The sequence below is a fragment of the Haplochromis burtoni genome, unplaced genomic scaffold (assembly GCF_018398535.1).
Source record: "Haplochromis burtoni strain Fernald_Lab_line unplaced genomic scaffold, NCSU_Asbu1 Contig_149, whole genome shotgun sequence".
Lineage (NCBI taxonomy): Eukaryota > Metazoa > Chordata > Actinopteri > Cichliformes > Cichlidae > Haplochromis > Haplochromis burtoni.
The window spans coordinates 1,335,484-1,349,816 of record NW_024582510.1 but is presented as its reverse complement, the minus strand read 5'-3'; the positions used below and the strand labels follow the sequence as shown (position 1 = coordinate 1,349,816).

At 41.0% G+C, this 14,333-nt stretch overlaps 1 protein-coding gene across 1 annotated transcript in view; it reads left to right on the top strand.

Moving 5' to 3' along the window:
• The window catches only part of myo1g (myosin IG), a 64,227-nt gene that overhangs the window by 33,018 nt on the left and 16,876 nt on the right, over positions 1–14,333 (top strand). The window contains exon 21 of the mRNA XM_005942658.3: positions 5,405–5,562. Coding sequence (XP_005942720.1) covers positions 5,405–5,562 — 158 coding nt within the window. The remainder of the gene's footprint in view (positions 1–5,404; positions 5,563–14,333) is intronic.

Sequence of the window (14,333 nt, the reverse complement as noted above, 5' to 3'; positions counted from 1 at the left end):
GGCCATCATGTTCTCTCCCTTCTCTCTCATTACTTCCTCCTGTAGTCCAAAGACATGCACGTTAGGGCAAGGGTCTCCAACTCCAGGCCTCAAGGTTCGGTGTCCTGCAGGTTTTAGACATTACCCTCGGTCAACACACCTGAATCAAATGATTAGTTCATTACCAGGCCTCTGGAGAACTTCAAGACATGTTGAGGAGGTAATTTAACCATTTAAATCAAATGTGTTGAATGACACATCTAAAACCTGCAGGATACCAGCCCTTGAGGCTGAGAGTTGGACGCTCCTGTGTTAGGGTAATTGGGGATTGTAATTTGCCACAGGTGTCAAGGCCTCGTGGCCTGTGACAGATCACTCCAGCACCCCTGCAGACGTGAACTAGATAAACAGTTTTTAAAATGGATTGATGGATTGTAACTGTGGCTTTCCAGCTGGAGGAGCCTTGACTAGACAGAACATTTTGATATTAGCATGAAAATTACCAAGATTTCACATTATTATGTAAAGGCACATAAAAAGTAGATTCCCAAGTCAGGAACTGTAACCATCCAAATATCACTTAAGTGGAACATTACAGCATACATGAAAGCACTGAAGAAACATATTATTGTACTTGTGTTCAGCAAGTCAGTAAAATGTGCGGCAATAAATAAGTCCAGAAATCATGCCGCCCATAAGCAAGTACAAATCAGAAGGCTGATGTCAAAATGAGGACAGAAAGCAAGGGAGACGCAACTACTGCAAAAACATGCTTTTTCAGCCAAGCTCACTGGACCCAGGTGTAGCTCATGCCGTTAGTTAGTCTCCTGTTAGCTCCTGAAGAACGAAGCACAGAACAAAACCAAGACAAATCACAGAGGAAACTCACAAATTAATTTGACACAATATATCTCTTTTCATAACCATTTAGTGACCAAATCATTTAACAATCAGACTGCTTTCTTTGTTACAAAACAGAGAAAGTGGACTACTGTTAGATTAAGGTTTGAAAACCAGGAGATTTATGTAGATTTATTTTAAAGTCTTGTCTTCAGCGTGTCTTTGCACTAAGGAGCACTGGCCAACCGAGTAAGAGATTAGCTGGACACGGAGCCCTGGAATTGTGCGTAAGGTTTCCAGGTCTGCAACTGGCAACTTGGAAAATTTTTCTTTGGTGGTAGAAAATCACCAAAGCAGGAATATTGACAGCTGGCAGATTTATCTCGACTTTTTTCAGCTGAGGAAATAACATGAATATTTTGACCATGTTTGCTGAGCAAAGCCTTCAAGAAAAGATGTAAATAATTGTGGCGTTTCCTAGTTTATGAAACCAGTCTTTTAACTTAATTCAGGCACTTTTTTCTTTTTACACCTTAGACGTAGGTTTATAAAAGGTTTTGTCCTTAAAGTGTGGTACAAATACAAAAATAACAGCTGTTATGAATGTGGTCAGACTTTTTGTGCTTTATTCTGGCTGCTCTTTATTTCCTACTCTGTCCCCTCAGTTGTGTACACGCACACACACAAACACACACACACCTACTCATCTTCCGTCCTGTTTGACCCAGGTCACAGCCATCCATCAACAAGTACAAGAGCAATAAGAGGACTCACACTGAGAGAACACTGTCTTCCTTTGGCTCTCAGGGCTGATGACCTTTAAGAATTGTGAGGTTGTTGATCAGTCAGTCAGTTTTTGTGTGCGTGTTTGTGTGTGTACGTTAGGTTTTGTTGTCAACATGTGACGCCGTGGTCATGCTTGGGAGGCAGCTGCCAAGCTTAGCTTTAGATTTTCTGCCATATGGGGCGAACCTCAGCTGAGAAACTGGATCAGGAATCTCAAAGGGCTGCTGGCTCTGCAGGGCAAGAGGCTGAAAGTGTTTAATATGATGCTGAAGTTCTCTTGAAATAACAGAAATCATAATTTTCTTCTACAGCTTGATGCATGAACCTTGGTGTTGGGAAAACATACAGAAAGTGAAGGGTTGACTAAAGAATTTAACATGTGGAACACTGGGTCTCTTTTTATATCTAAAAAAAAAGGGGGGGGGGTGGGGGGTGGTATTGTTTCAGGTAGAGGCATTTAGCCAAACCTCTATGGTGCTGTGATGGTGCATTTAATGCTAGAAAAACCTTCTTGGACATTTGGCATTTACCTCTGTCTCGGGTAAAAGTATGTTTTTATCACCACACAGCCTTAAGGCGTCTTAAAGCAGGGCTGTAAGCATGCAGTCAAGATTGGAGGAGACCAACTCTAGAACTGTTGACCAAGCAGCTTAATGTCTTTGCTCTCTCATACATATTACATATATTTAAGAGAATTAAATGTATGTAATTGTCTTTACAGTGTCTGCATCTTTAAATGCATGGCGCTTCCACCATGTGATCAGCTGATTAGTGACTTAATGAGCAGCTTAACTGTTGTACCTAATAAAGTGGCTGTGTGTGTTTGTAATAGCTAGTAGCACACCTTCTTTTTTGGCCAGAAAAACTACTTCTGAACTAAAACATTGAGATGTATGTAATAGTTTGACTAGTTTATGATATTTCCTATTTTTTTCTTACATTAGTTCCTCACTGAGGTAAATTCATAGAGAATCTGAGACTAAGATGGATTCCAACAAAAGTTGGAGATTGCCAAGTGCCATCAGACTTTGAGGTGACTCAGGTACTGAATGCAAAATAGCTTTCACTGAGAACACCTTCGTGAGATGTAATGAGTCAGCACAGCTGGACGTCCAGCAGTGATAGAAGAGAGGTGGAGAGAGAGAGCGCTTGCATGCCAGAGGGTTAAAAACTATCATTATGCAGCAGCGGAGTGGCTAAAGATAGCTGGTGCCATTAGACTCTGGTGCTCAGAATGAGGAATATGAGTCTTATCCAGGTCAGAACCTCAGAATACAGCATTAAAGAAGCAGTGCATCTCTGACTCTCACCCAGGTCACAGCTGAGGTCAAAACCTGAAGCAAAACACGAGCTCTGTACCTCTGACTGGTCAAATTCAGAAAGCCTGACTTTAACTGGCACTTATGTTTACTCAGTCTTCAAAAAATGTTGACAAAATTAAAAACTAAGCATTCACTTTGCATAAACATATTGTAAGCTTAAATAGTTACTGTTAAAACATTTAGTCATTTAAATAACTGATAGAAAGTTAATGGACGTTTCTCACACTGGAGTATTTCCAGTCATTAAACTTTTGATTTGTTTATAAGATAAACTATGTGAAAAATGCTCCTTTTATTTAGAACAGTCAAATGTTCAAAGTAGAAATCAAAGTGAAATTAAAAGACTGCTAGGAAGGAATACTAAAAACAATAGGAACACTGGAAAACTTTACACAACAACACAATCTCACAGCAACAGAGGCAGGCAAATAGTGAACAAGTGGGATTAATCAAGGTGGAGCAGACGATGACCAATGAGGAGGGACAAGGAAAAGGAAGAAATAAAAATGGAAGGAATACACAAGGAGCAGTGATTTCAAATTAAAACAGGAAAGAGCGTGATCTTTGAGGTATAGAAGTCTCCCATAGATACTAATTTACAATTTATTGGGGGACATGTCTTGCTTTTTTGTATTATCTCTCTTTTGAGTCAGTCTTGATTGAATTTAGGTTCGATTTATCTACCATGAAGTCTTCTCATAGGTCAGGGACCTCAAACTCATTTTATACTGCAGGCCACACGCAGCCCGCTTTGATTTTCTGTGGGCTGAACCCGTAAAACTCCAATTTCTGTTGGTGTAAAAAGTTTAACTACAGATTTAATCAAGGCGATACGACAAAAAAGTGCAATATTCAACATTATTTCTCAGTTTTCCTACATGGTAAAGAAATGCTGCTGTTGTAAATGAAAGAAATCAGTCAGCATGAGTCTTTGAGCTTCAATTGTAAGGAGAAATGTGTAAAATGACAGATATCTATCATTTTATTACTTGTGAATGAGGGAGATTTTTATGGGAAGGAAAAGCTGTAAAAGTAGCAAAAAAAGACTTAAAAGTCCAAAATTCCTGCCCTCCTTCACATTTTCCAAAGCCATCCAGCAGGCTGGATTGGGGTCTTTGCCAGGTCAATTCTGGCCCACAGGCCTTATGTTTGACACCCCTAGATTATGTTCCAGTTTAAACCTTAATCATAAGAATAAAGCAGATAATCAAGGCAAAGTATAAAAACTTAAAACAGCCCCTAATGTCTAATGCTGGGCAGTTGCATTTATGACGTTTATATTGTAATTATGAATTGGATATTTTTAGATTTTTTTTGTTGGGTTGACAGAGTGAGCACCTAAAAGATCTGGTCTTGTACTGTGCAGCCAAAGTTTGTTTGTCTATTTAGTGAAACTTTAAAGACTGAAGTAAACGATTAACTGAAAAGATCATAAATGAGCCTCAAATCAAATCCATCTTGTGTTATTTTAGAGCTGTAATTTAAGCACTGCTACTGCAAAGAGAAGTGCTGCAGATACAATAGAACAAAGTAAAGTAATGTAATTTATAAAATATGTTTGGAACACAGTAAAAAGTATCACGCTGCTAGATCAGCTGTGCAGCTTCCCCTTCACTGAAGGGCAGGTTTAACCAGCGTTTGTCGGTGCTGGGACATCCTGCACATTGTCGTCCCTGCTGGATTAACCTGTATGGCTGGAGGCCGTAAGAGGCTTAGTCCACTCTGTCCTTCCATTTGCTTTCTAAAAACCCATGACACTTTCTCTGTCTGCATGTCTCCTCTGGTTTTGTCTTTGACCTATATGGGTATATTTCTTTCCTCTCTCATAGTCCTTCTTTCATTTGCACCCTGCTGCCTTCCTCTCCCTCCGTTGCGGTAAATCAGTACATTAATTCCAACTGGGTCACAGCTCATGACTTCCCCTTCACTGCACCCACACACGTGCACCTCCAGCTTACATATTCTGAGCAGAAATAATCCGCCGGCTTCATTTATGGCATTGAATTTTTTTGATCCAAGAAATGCTGCGCTGTACTGTATTAAACTCACAGGTTTTGTACATTGATGTGATAATCCCTGACAATTTTATACAAATGAATCCCCAATGCTGCAATCTGTGTCGATGAATATTAAAGGTCACTCAGCCTATAGGCAGGACATGCATGAGGCTTTAGAGGAAGGAGAATTCTCACCTTTGGTCTTTTGCTAAAATAAAAATAGCATTGCAGCATTTATGAAATACTCCTTTGGAGGTAAAGGGTATGGCGTTCCAATGCCGCCATAATCAGAAAAAATAACAAGCAATTTATCAATAAAAGCACCAAAATTATTAAAATCTATGTATTCATTTATTTATAAGACCCTCACTAAAGACTATTTATCTGTCAGTGTATCATATTACATGAAAAGTCATACAAAGCAAGAGCTCAAGCTTGGATCTGGCTGAGATCTTTCTTTAACGTGTTCTTTCTCCGCAGTTTACCGGAGTGAGCGTGACCACCGGGGTCGACCAGATGGTGGCGTTACACACGTCCTCCCAGGATGACGTCCTGCTGTGCCTGCAGCGAGGCGAGCTGTGCCCCAACCAGGACAGAGTGGGTGAACTGGTGGGAGCGATTGTGGACCACTTCACACGGTCAGTTACAGAGATTTTTTTTTCTTTGTCTTTTATCCTGCACTCATTTATACTTATGTTGTCAGCCTGTAATGCACATTACCTTCAGGGTAAAAGTACTCAATACTAGCCTGCAGATAATTGCAAGTATTTGCTCCTAAAGATGCCTGAAATGATAATAAACCGCCAAGTTCTGTGGCCTCGGTCATGGTATCTTAAAATGGATTATTCAGTTTGAAATCTGATTCTTTGTTCTCTACAGCTATGTGCGATTACGTTACCTTACATCAACATATACTTATTTAACATCTGTGGGGGATTTTCTCCCGGAGCAATGGTTCCTAACCTGACTGTGGGTTATCCTATAAACAGGCGCAAGTCAAACAACGTCTGGCAGAAAATATTCAGCCAGAATTTCTACCATAAATATGCTGTTATAATAATGATGATACATTACAGTTGATGCAATGATGATAATGAGGTAAGTGTATGTACAAGTAATCCCTGTCAGCAAAAAACTGCTTCAAATGCTCTGGTTCAGTTTTTTTTTCATTCTCTTGGCTCTTTATGATGTCACTGAGAGCAGATATCAAGTTATGGTCATCGCACACACATCTCTGACTCTCAGCCCCTCCCACCCGCTGTTATAACTTTCTATTTGCAAGGGGCAGCCAATCAGAAAAAGTTGGATAAAAGGAGAGGCATTGAAACAACTTGTTTTAGACAGTAGATGAACTGAGGAGCTACAACAAGACCAACAACAACAACCCTGCATAAGATAAATAAGCATTATACTGAATTCTGAATCATGCAAAGTAGGGCTGCACAATTTTTTATAAAATAAGAATCACGATTTTTTTTTTGCTTAGAATTGAGATCACGATTCTCTCACGATTTTCTTTTCCAATATAAATATCTTTGGTCAGGTGATAAGTGATAGCCTCCGTAATTTCTTTGTGCCTGCGGGAGTTGGACGGGTATGGGGAAGCGCTGTATAAGGTTCCCGTTATTGATGTTTGGGTGGTTGACTCCTGTCACTTTCTTGGCCTTTACAGCTTCGTCATCTCTCACGTGCTCTCCGTTGTTTTTTCCCTGCCAGCTGACTTCTGTATCACGTGGTATAAGCCTCCGCCCTTGTCATTTGTTGAGCAGGAAGAGTGAGCGCTTGTTTTCATGCAGCTTAAGTCCCGGAACAAAATGCGGTACAATCGTCATCTTTTTTTTCTTTTTTTTTTAAATCGTCGTCATTTCGAAATGAGATCGCACATAAGTATGAATTGAGATTGCGATTTTCTAACGATTAATTGTGCAGCCCTAATGCAAAGCATCTTTAGTAGAATCAAGGGATAAAAATATGGAGCTTGAAATGAGCATAATGGGTTTACTTTAAGAAATTATAAACTCACAAGGGTAAAATATAGCCTTTGGGCCAGACATAGCAAACAGGAAAACAACACCCACGAATCAGCCAGTCGATCAGAGGCAGCATCATGCACAGGAATCTGAAGACCAATGATTGCAGGAAGTCTGTACCGCTGTTTAACTCAATTTCAATGCAGTCTGTTTCATCAGTGATCTATGCAGTGGTATATTTCAGACAACTGGCAAGATGTTAAATATAACCTGGTTTCGATTGAGTTATCCAATGTCTGGCTCTTTGCTTACTTTATTGAAGTCAGTATGGCTCTCTGGGGAGAAATACTGCCTGCCCCTGCACTAACTGAAGGGGTTCATGGCTCAAAAGAGATGCCACAACACTGCTGCCTTTCAGGAAACGTTTATTTCTACAAAAGAACATTTACTTGCAAGTGTTGAACACAAATAAGAGAGGCAGGCAGCAACTCCCAACTCATCTAATAATAAGCGAAACTTCAAAAAGCATCTGAGGAATACCGATGCTGATGGAGGAGAGGCGAGGCTCAGCAGGTGTGCCTCCGCAGACAATCAGCACTAGAAGTGAAGCAGAGAAGAGAGCAGGTTAATGAGGATGCAAGAAAACACTAACCAGATGGCGGATGTGTCGGCCCACTGGGGCATGCGTAACAGGGTGCACAGAGTGGTCATCATTCTCAAAGAGATCATCCGCAAATTCAGAAACAAATTTGTTTTCTCATGCTGATAATTCACATCTTTGACATAGGTTTTAATTAGAACAAAACATTCTTCAGAAAACTTTTAATGAATTAATCAGCGAGATGAGCCGGCGAAGTGATTGTTCCAAATGAAAACCTGCCGCTTTCCAGGCCTCGGTGTCACATGAAGAAACGACACGGCTTTAGCCCCATTGTTGCCCGCCAAACGTCTCGGTTACAACGAACTCTATTAACGCTGCATAACAATTACGTAAATCATATCCTTGGCATTTATCACTGTCATAGTTGTCGCTGTCTGTGTCCTGCTCTGAATAACTACCGTGAAATGAATCAGTCACGCTGACATTTATCACATTTATCACTCGGATTCCGATTTTTCGTTGCTGTTTATAAACCTGATTCACATCCACCCGCATTCATCTCTGCCAGACTCCGTTTGAATGGCACGGCCCACGAGTTTTCACACACAGCAGACTGTTTTGGTTGTGCGTGCGTGGGCGGGTGTGTGTTTAAGTGTGGCCGTGTTGTCGTAAGTACTGCCCTCGGAGTCCTCACCCAGTCTGCAGCGATCGATCTCCTGCAAATCCTGCCAGCTTCATGCTGAGAGAATTTTACAAAAATAAAGACATAAACAGTGGAGCTCATGTCTGAATTCGTTTCCCTTTTTGTAAAATTCATCACAGACTTTGCATTCTTATAGGTACGACTTGTGAAGTTTCTAGAATAACAAAGAATCCAAAAACCCAGGACTGTGATCCCTTCATATTAGAGTTGTTTACTGCGTTAGAGGCTGAAAGGGTTACTTTTATTGAGTTGTGCTGTGTTGGAAGCCAAACAAAATGCTCTAATCATCATTAAAAACCATGTGATGTGATTTCTGGAATCACTGAGTGCAGATGAAGCGTAGACTGAGCCATCAGCTGACTCACATCAACATGTTTTTTATTTCTTCTGTCCCGTCCGTCGTTTTGTTTTTGCTCTCAGCTCAGAATCCGGCGAGACAGCAGTCGCTCCAGGGTGCATGTGTTTCTGTGTGTTCACACTTTTATGAGTCTCTCTGTGTGTATGTTCAGCTTCCTGATCCCAGATCCCCGGTGAGGCTTTTGTGGATTTTACGAGTCTTAGACTTTTGGTCTGGGTTTTTTCAGGGGGGGTGTATGGGTATCTATATCACCAGGGTCCCTGCGGCAGCTGCGTGGCTCTGTGTCGGGGTGCGGCAGGCGTCTCAGGGGGAGTCTGTTTCAGCTCTCCGCCTGTTATTGTGCCACCATCTGCGGTGAATGGAAGGGGGCGCGACCTCAGCTAGGCTACTCATCAAAAGGAGACTCATGAGACAAAGTCAGGGGTGAGATGTGCAAGTGTGCGAGCATGTGCGAGAGGGGGGTGAGGATGACAACACACAGACACACTCCTCTTGTGCTTCCTTCTGTCAGGAAATGGGATGCCAGACTCTGAGAGTCACGCGCACGTCATTTTAGTTTTTATGTTTGGTGGGGAGAACGGTCAGAGGAGGAAACAGTCAATGGAGTGATTGTGACTCCTGCTGCTTTTCCTCGTCTCTTCAGAGTAAGTGATTAGATCTGTGAGGCTGCCGGTGTTCACAGCTGAGAGAGTTTGCAGTGACACAGTGAGTTGTACAAAACTGGGTCAGAAAAGTCAGCGTTAAAGGCGCAAGGTAAAATCTGACTTCAAAGCCGCTCTGTGTTGTCGGTGAGGATGGCAAAGACAAGCTGTCTGGTTTGCTGTCATGTCACATCCGATTCTCATTCCCTCAGAGGACTGCGCTCTTTCACTCTCTCCTTTCCTGTACATAACCCCATCCTCTCATCCCTGATTCTCTCCTGCTTTCTCTTCCTGTCACCTGGGTCAGAGCTGTCAGTATGAATGAGCTGTGTGTGTGTGTGTTGAGTGTGTCTGTTTACTAAGAGAGAAATACTGTGTATGTGTGTGTTTCTATGTGTTTTTTTTTTTTCGGGGGGTTGGACCATCTGCTGGGACAGCTGGGGGAGTATGAGTGAGCTAAAGGCAGGATTTAGGGTATGATCTGCTCCTGCCTCAAAAGATTTAGGAGGATTTTTACTTAAAAGGCAATTTGGGGGGTTTATAATCTTATTGATCACGGCCACAGACTCCTTGCAGAATAAATAGAAGTTTGTACAAAATGTGCAGTTTGTTAACATCCTTCATGCAACTTTTCACATATTAGATGCTTTAAATTGACAGTTTTGAACTGACTTTAACAGAACCTATTGTAAAACTCTCAGTCTGTGGATTGATTTCGATATGAAGGATATAAAATACAAAAATACAACTCTGGCTCACTTAGCCCAGAAATTGAGTTTATTGTTCCTCTTATAGAGGAACATTGTTTATTGTCTGTATATATTAAATATATCAATACTTATTTTATGTAAGATAAAATGAACTTTAATTGCTCGATCAAACTGGTTTGGTCCAAAACCCACCCTGACATCATGTACAACTTATTAACTAGAGCTACCACTCATTCCTTTATATTTTGGTGGGAAATAGGTAGGTGAGTGGGGTGGCTTCTTGACAGCCATTCTTCCACTGAGACCATTACTAATGAGACTTCAAACAGCAGATGGAATAACTGAAGGGCCAGATTCATCTCTCAGGTACTACGTCAGGTTTTTGCTGGCTGACTTTCAGATACTTTTTTTGTTTTTTAGTGCTGCCATTTCTTCTTTTGTCCTCCACATGTCTACATTTCTAATTACGATTTGTTGAGCTATGCCAAGTTTTTGGTTAAAAGCTCTTTGGGAATGACCTTGTTTGTGTAAAAATACAATTTTATACCTGTCAAACTGTGTTACCTTTGGCATTCTTTTAGACTGAGCTAAAGACATGGTGAGATGCGTTTTTGCAACAAGTTCCTTGTAATAAAGTGTTTAAATTGTTTCAGTGATAAGTTGTGTGTTATGTGTAGAAACAACAATGGTTTATCCCTTGAGTTAGGTGCCTTTTGTATCCTTAAATAACACACAGGTCAGTGTTAAGTAAAATTCGAAAAATCACACACCACTAAACAAAAATGTCTCAAAAAGCATATTGGTCATTTTTCCCCCGCACATCAGGTACAGCGGAATTGGCTCAGTTTGTCCCCGGTATACGTTTTTTGCTTTTTTCTGACCACTACTCATGCTAGGGCCTTCATCTGGGTCGGGATTTTCTCCAGGACCCAGGTCAGATTGGCTACTTTTTCTTTTCATCTCACACTTCTTCGTCTTCTTCGGTTTTTCTGGCAGTTGGCAACCCATTTAATTAGAGCAGGTAGCTGCACTGCCCTCTAGTGGAAGAGAATATAATTGTTCTGCCCGTTACGCTGGTCGCTTAGAGTACTAATCAGGTGGAACCACGGCACACCTGATCATTTCTAACGACACATTGGTTGAGAAACACTGTCATAAAGGACATATGCAAGATTTTTACTTTATTGCAGAAAGCTGACTGCCTGACTGGTTTTGGTTGCATTGCTGGATTGTGTATAGAAGACTGTATTGCACTGTGTTGTGTTGTGTTGTATATAAGGCTTTTATTAAAGTTGTATCTTTTTATTTTTTAGTTGTTTAGTGTTTCTGTGCATCATCTGTACATATGGTTTTTGACAATAATGCTAACTTTAACTTTGACCGATATACTCAGCTTTACTATCTCTCTGGGTCAGAGGTTCTTCATTGCTAGCTTTGCATTAGCCTGTTTAAGTGGATGCTGTGTGCAGCAGTACAGCATCGATAGATCGATACCTGCCCTGAGCTTAGTATGCACTTGACTGTCACATTTAAAGAAAGTTATTTTTATTCCTCTACTCCTTAAAATTTACTGTTTTTCCTTCTCCTTCCACAGGAGTCAGATTATTGTAGCACGAGTGTGCAGGAAACGACCACGTTTCTTTTCTTTAATGACATATTTGTTTTCGTAACGTTGGTCTAATTACTGGATTTAGTTTGGTAAGATGTTATATTCCGGATATTACTCAACAATCTAAGATCACCCGTTTATTTTCTGATGCGGTTGAACAACATGTCAGTTCAGCTCCAAATTGCTGCGTTGCTTCATGTCGCCTGTAGCTTTTTGTTTTCAGGTTACTCATCAATCCCACTCTTGTGAAACAGATACTGTTTTCATATTTAACACTAACACTCGCTGGAACTCAAGGATGAACTGGTGAACGTCACAGTGACCACATGACTGCCCCATTCTTGATAAATGATTTGTCTAGAAGACTTGAAGGGGATTTAACTTCATGTTGCACAACGTCTTGAACTAAAAGATGGGTTTACTCCACCTTACTCTGCGTACTCAAAGCCCAGTTACAAGCCTCATTCACCCAATTACACACAAACAATGCAAGTCCTTTTTTCTAAACTTAAGCACCTTGCCTAATATTCATGTGCACACTCACACCGACCTCCAACCTTCCAATTGTTATATCACTCTAACCTCCTTATTGGTAGGTTACAGTCTGGAGGTTAGAGGTCTCTGTGATCTAGCAGACTATAAATGTCTATGTTAATGTTTTACCATATAATAATGAGATGATGGCATTTTACATTAAAAAGGTCAAAGGTCAACTTCACATTGACTTTCCATATTTCTGATGTTTATATAGCACAGTAACTCAGGAACAGAAGGGAGATTTTTATCATATTTAATATATATAGATGCTCAATTTATTGCACTAATCTTTATAGCCCACCTTAATTTAAAGTCTTCACTACCTATGTAATGAAAGTCTTAAACTTTGTAACTGTAAGTAAACGTATACTTGAATGATTTGTGGAGTCCACAAAGTGTTAAGATCTAGTTTCCTCACTTGCACTCTCCTCCTCTAACTCTTATTTGTTTTCATTTCCTCAGTCTGCTCCTTCCAGACTTCTCCAGCATTTTCTCCACTCGTCTCCACATCAGCAGTTTCATTTATGAATATGGAAAGACCTGGAACGATGTTGCATTAATAGCAATCTTCTGGGTCACCCATCCCTTTACAGCTTAGCAAGAATAATGTGCGAGTTCATTAACCCTAAAGTATATGTGAGAGGACTTGTGATTAGGCGTTAATGCCCAGATCAAAGAGAATCACATAGACACACATGCTCACCTGCTAATGATGGACTCGAGGACTTGTTTGACCTCGCTGGACATCAACAGTTTGCCAGTTATTCTAGGTGTGAGAGAAATCAGCCCTCTCATTTCTAAATTCAGTTTTTAGGTCGTGAAAGGCGTCATCCAAGTCCTGAAATAGCCTCCCCTGTTTCTCTGCCTCCCCTTTTTTTTTCTCCCTCAGTGGCTGTCCTCAATGTGCTCGTCTCACAGTCGGTCCTGCTGGCTGGAGCAACAGGAGCTGCATCTTGTGCTCCAACTCTCCTCGGTCAGCTCGTCCCCTCTTTTATGTTTTTGTCCCTAATTTTTTTTGTCTCTTTTAAGATTTTTCCAAACCTGCAGCTTCTGATCAGGTTCTTGTTTTGACTTGTTATTGGAGTTTTGATCAAATGCAAAGTAACTGCAGGAGCAGCTTTTAACCCAGACGGGTGTAAATAATGTATATAAACTCTGACCTATTTCCTTCTCAGTTCCCACAGAGCTGGCAGGTCATGTGCTTCACTGATTTTCTTCATTTAGCCACAAAATCCAGCCTCAGTCGCACTGCTATTTAAAGTTGGTCAAAACGCCTTGTTGACATGTGCAGTGTGTGGTTGACTTCCACCAGCGCAAGTGTGAATGATTCATCCCATGTGCACAAAATCACATGGCACAGCCACACACATTATAGTTCAGCAGCTATAGAAAGAACTGGCATACATTATCCAGGATATTTTTGGTCCCTCTTTTGGGCTTTGACCAGATGCTCGTTTTGAGAGATCAGACACACGGTCTAAATCAGGGGTGTCATTTTAGATTGTTTGCAAGTTCACATAACGAATAGCACATATTGTTCCTTTTTTTAATGTAAACAACATTAAGGTCATGGTTCTCAGCTGGAGAAGTGTGGAGTGCTCACTCCAGTTTGCAGATTAGTTGCTTTCAGGCACAGGAGCGCCATTATCTCAGGGTCTTGTTCACAAGTGAGGGGAGTGGGAGGTTCATTCTCCCCTCGACTGTTAATGCTGCCAATTGGTGCAGCTTTGGCAGTGATGCCGCTACCACACTGAACTGTTGTGGTGGAGAGTGAGCTGGTCATGAAAGCGAAGCTGTTGATTTGCATTCATACCATCACCTGTGGTCATAAGCTGTGGGTAGCGACTGAAAGAATAAAATCAAAAGTGCAGAAATGAGTTTCCTCTGGAAGGTGTATGGGCACTCCCTTAGAGATAGGCTGAGGAATATGGTCATTTAAGGCCAGGGGACTCAAAGTAGATCTGCTACTCCTCCACACTGAACAGTCCCAGTCCAACTGGGAATAGATTCCAGGGCAGACTCGCGACACACTGAAGAGATTACATGTCTTGGCAGGCTTGGCAATTTCTCAGCGTTCCCCCACAAGAGCTGGAAAAGGTAGCAAGGAAGTGGGACATCTGGGCTTCTCTCTCTGTTAATTATGCTACACCCGCAACCTGGCTAAGCTGCAGAAAATGGATGTTTAAGCACAGAAATGTTCACTTTTAATAATAAATATAAAAGTTATTATGATAAGTCTGAGTTGTCTTTAGGGAAAATAAGTGTAATTTACAAGTTTCA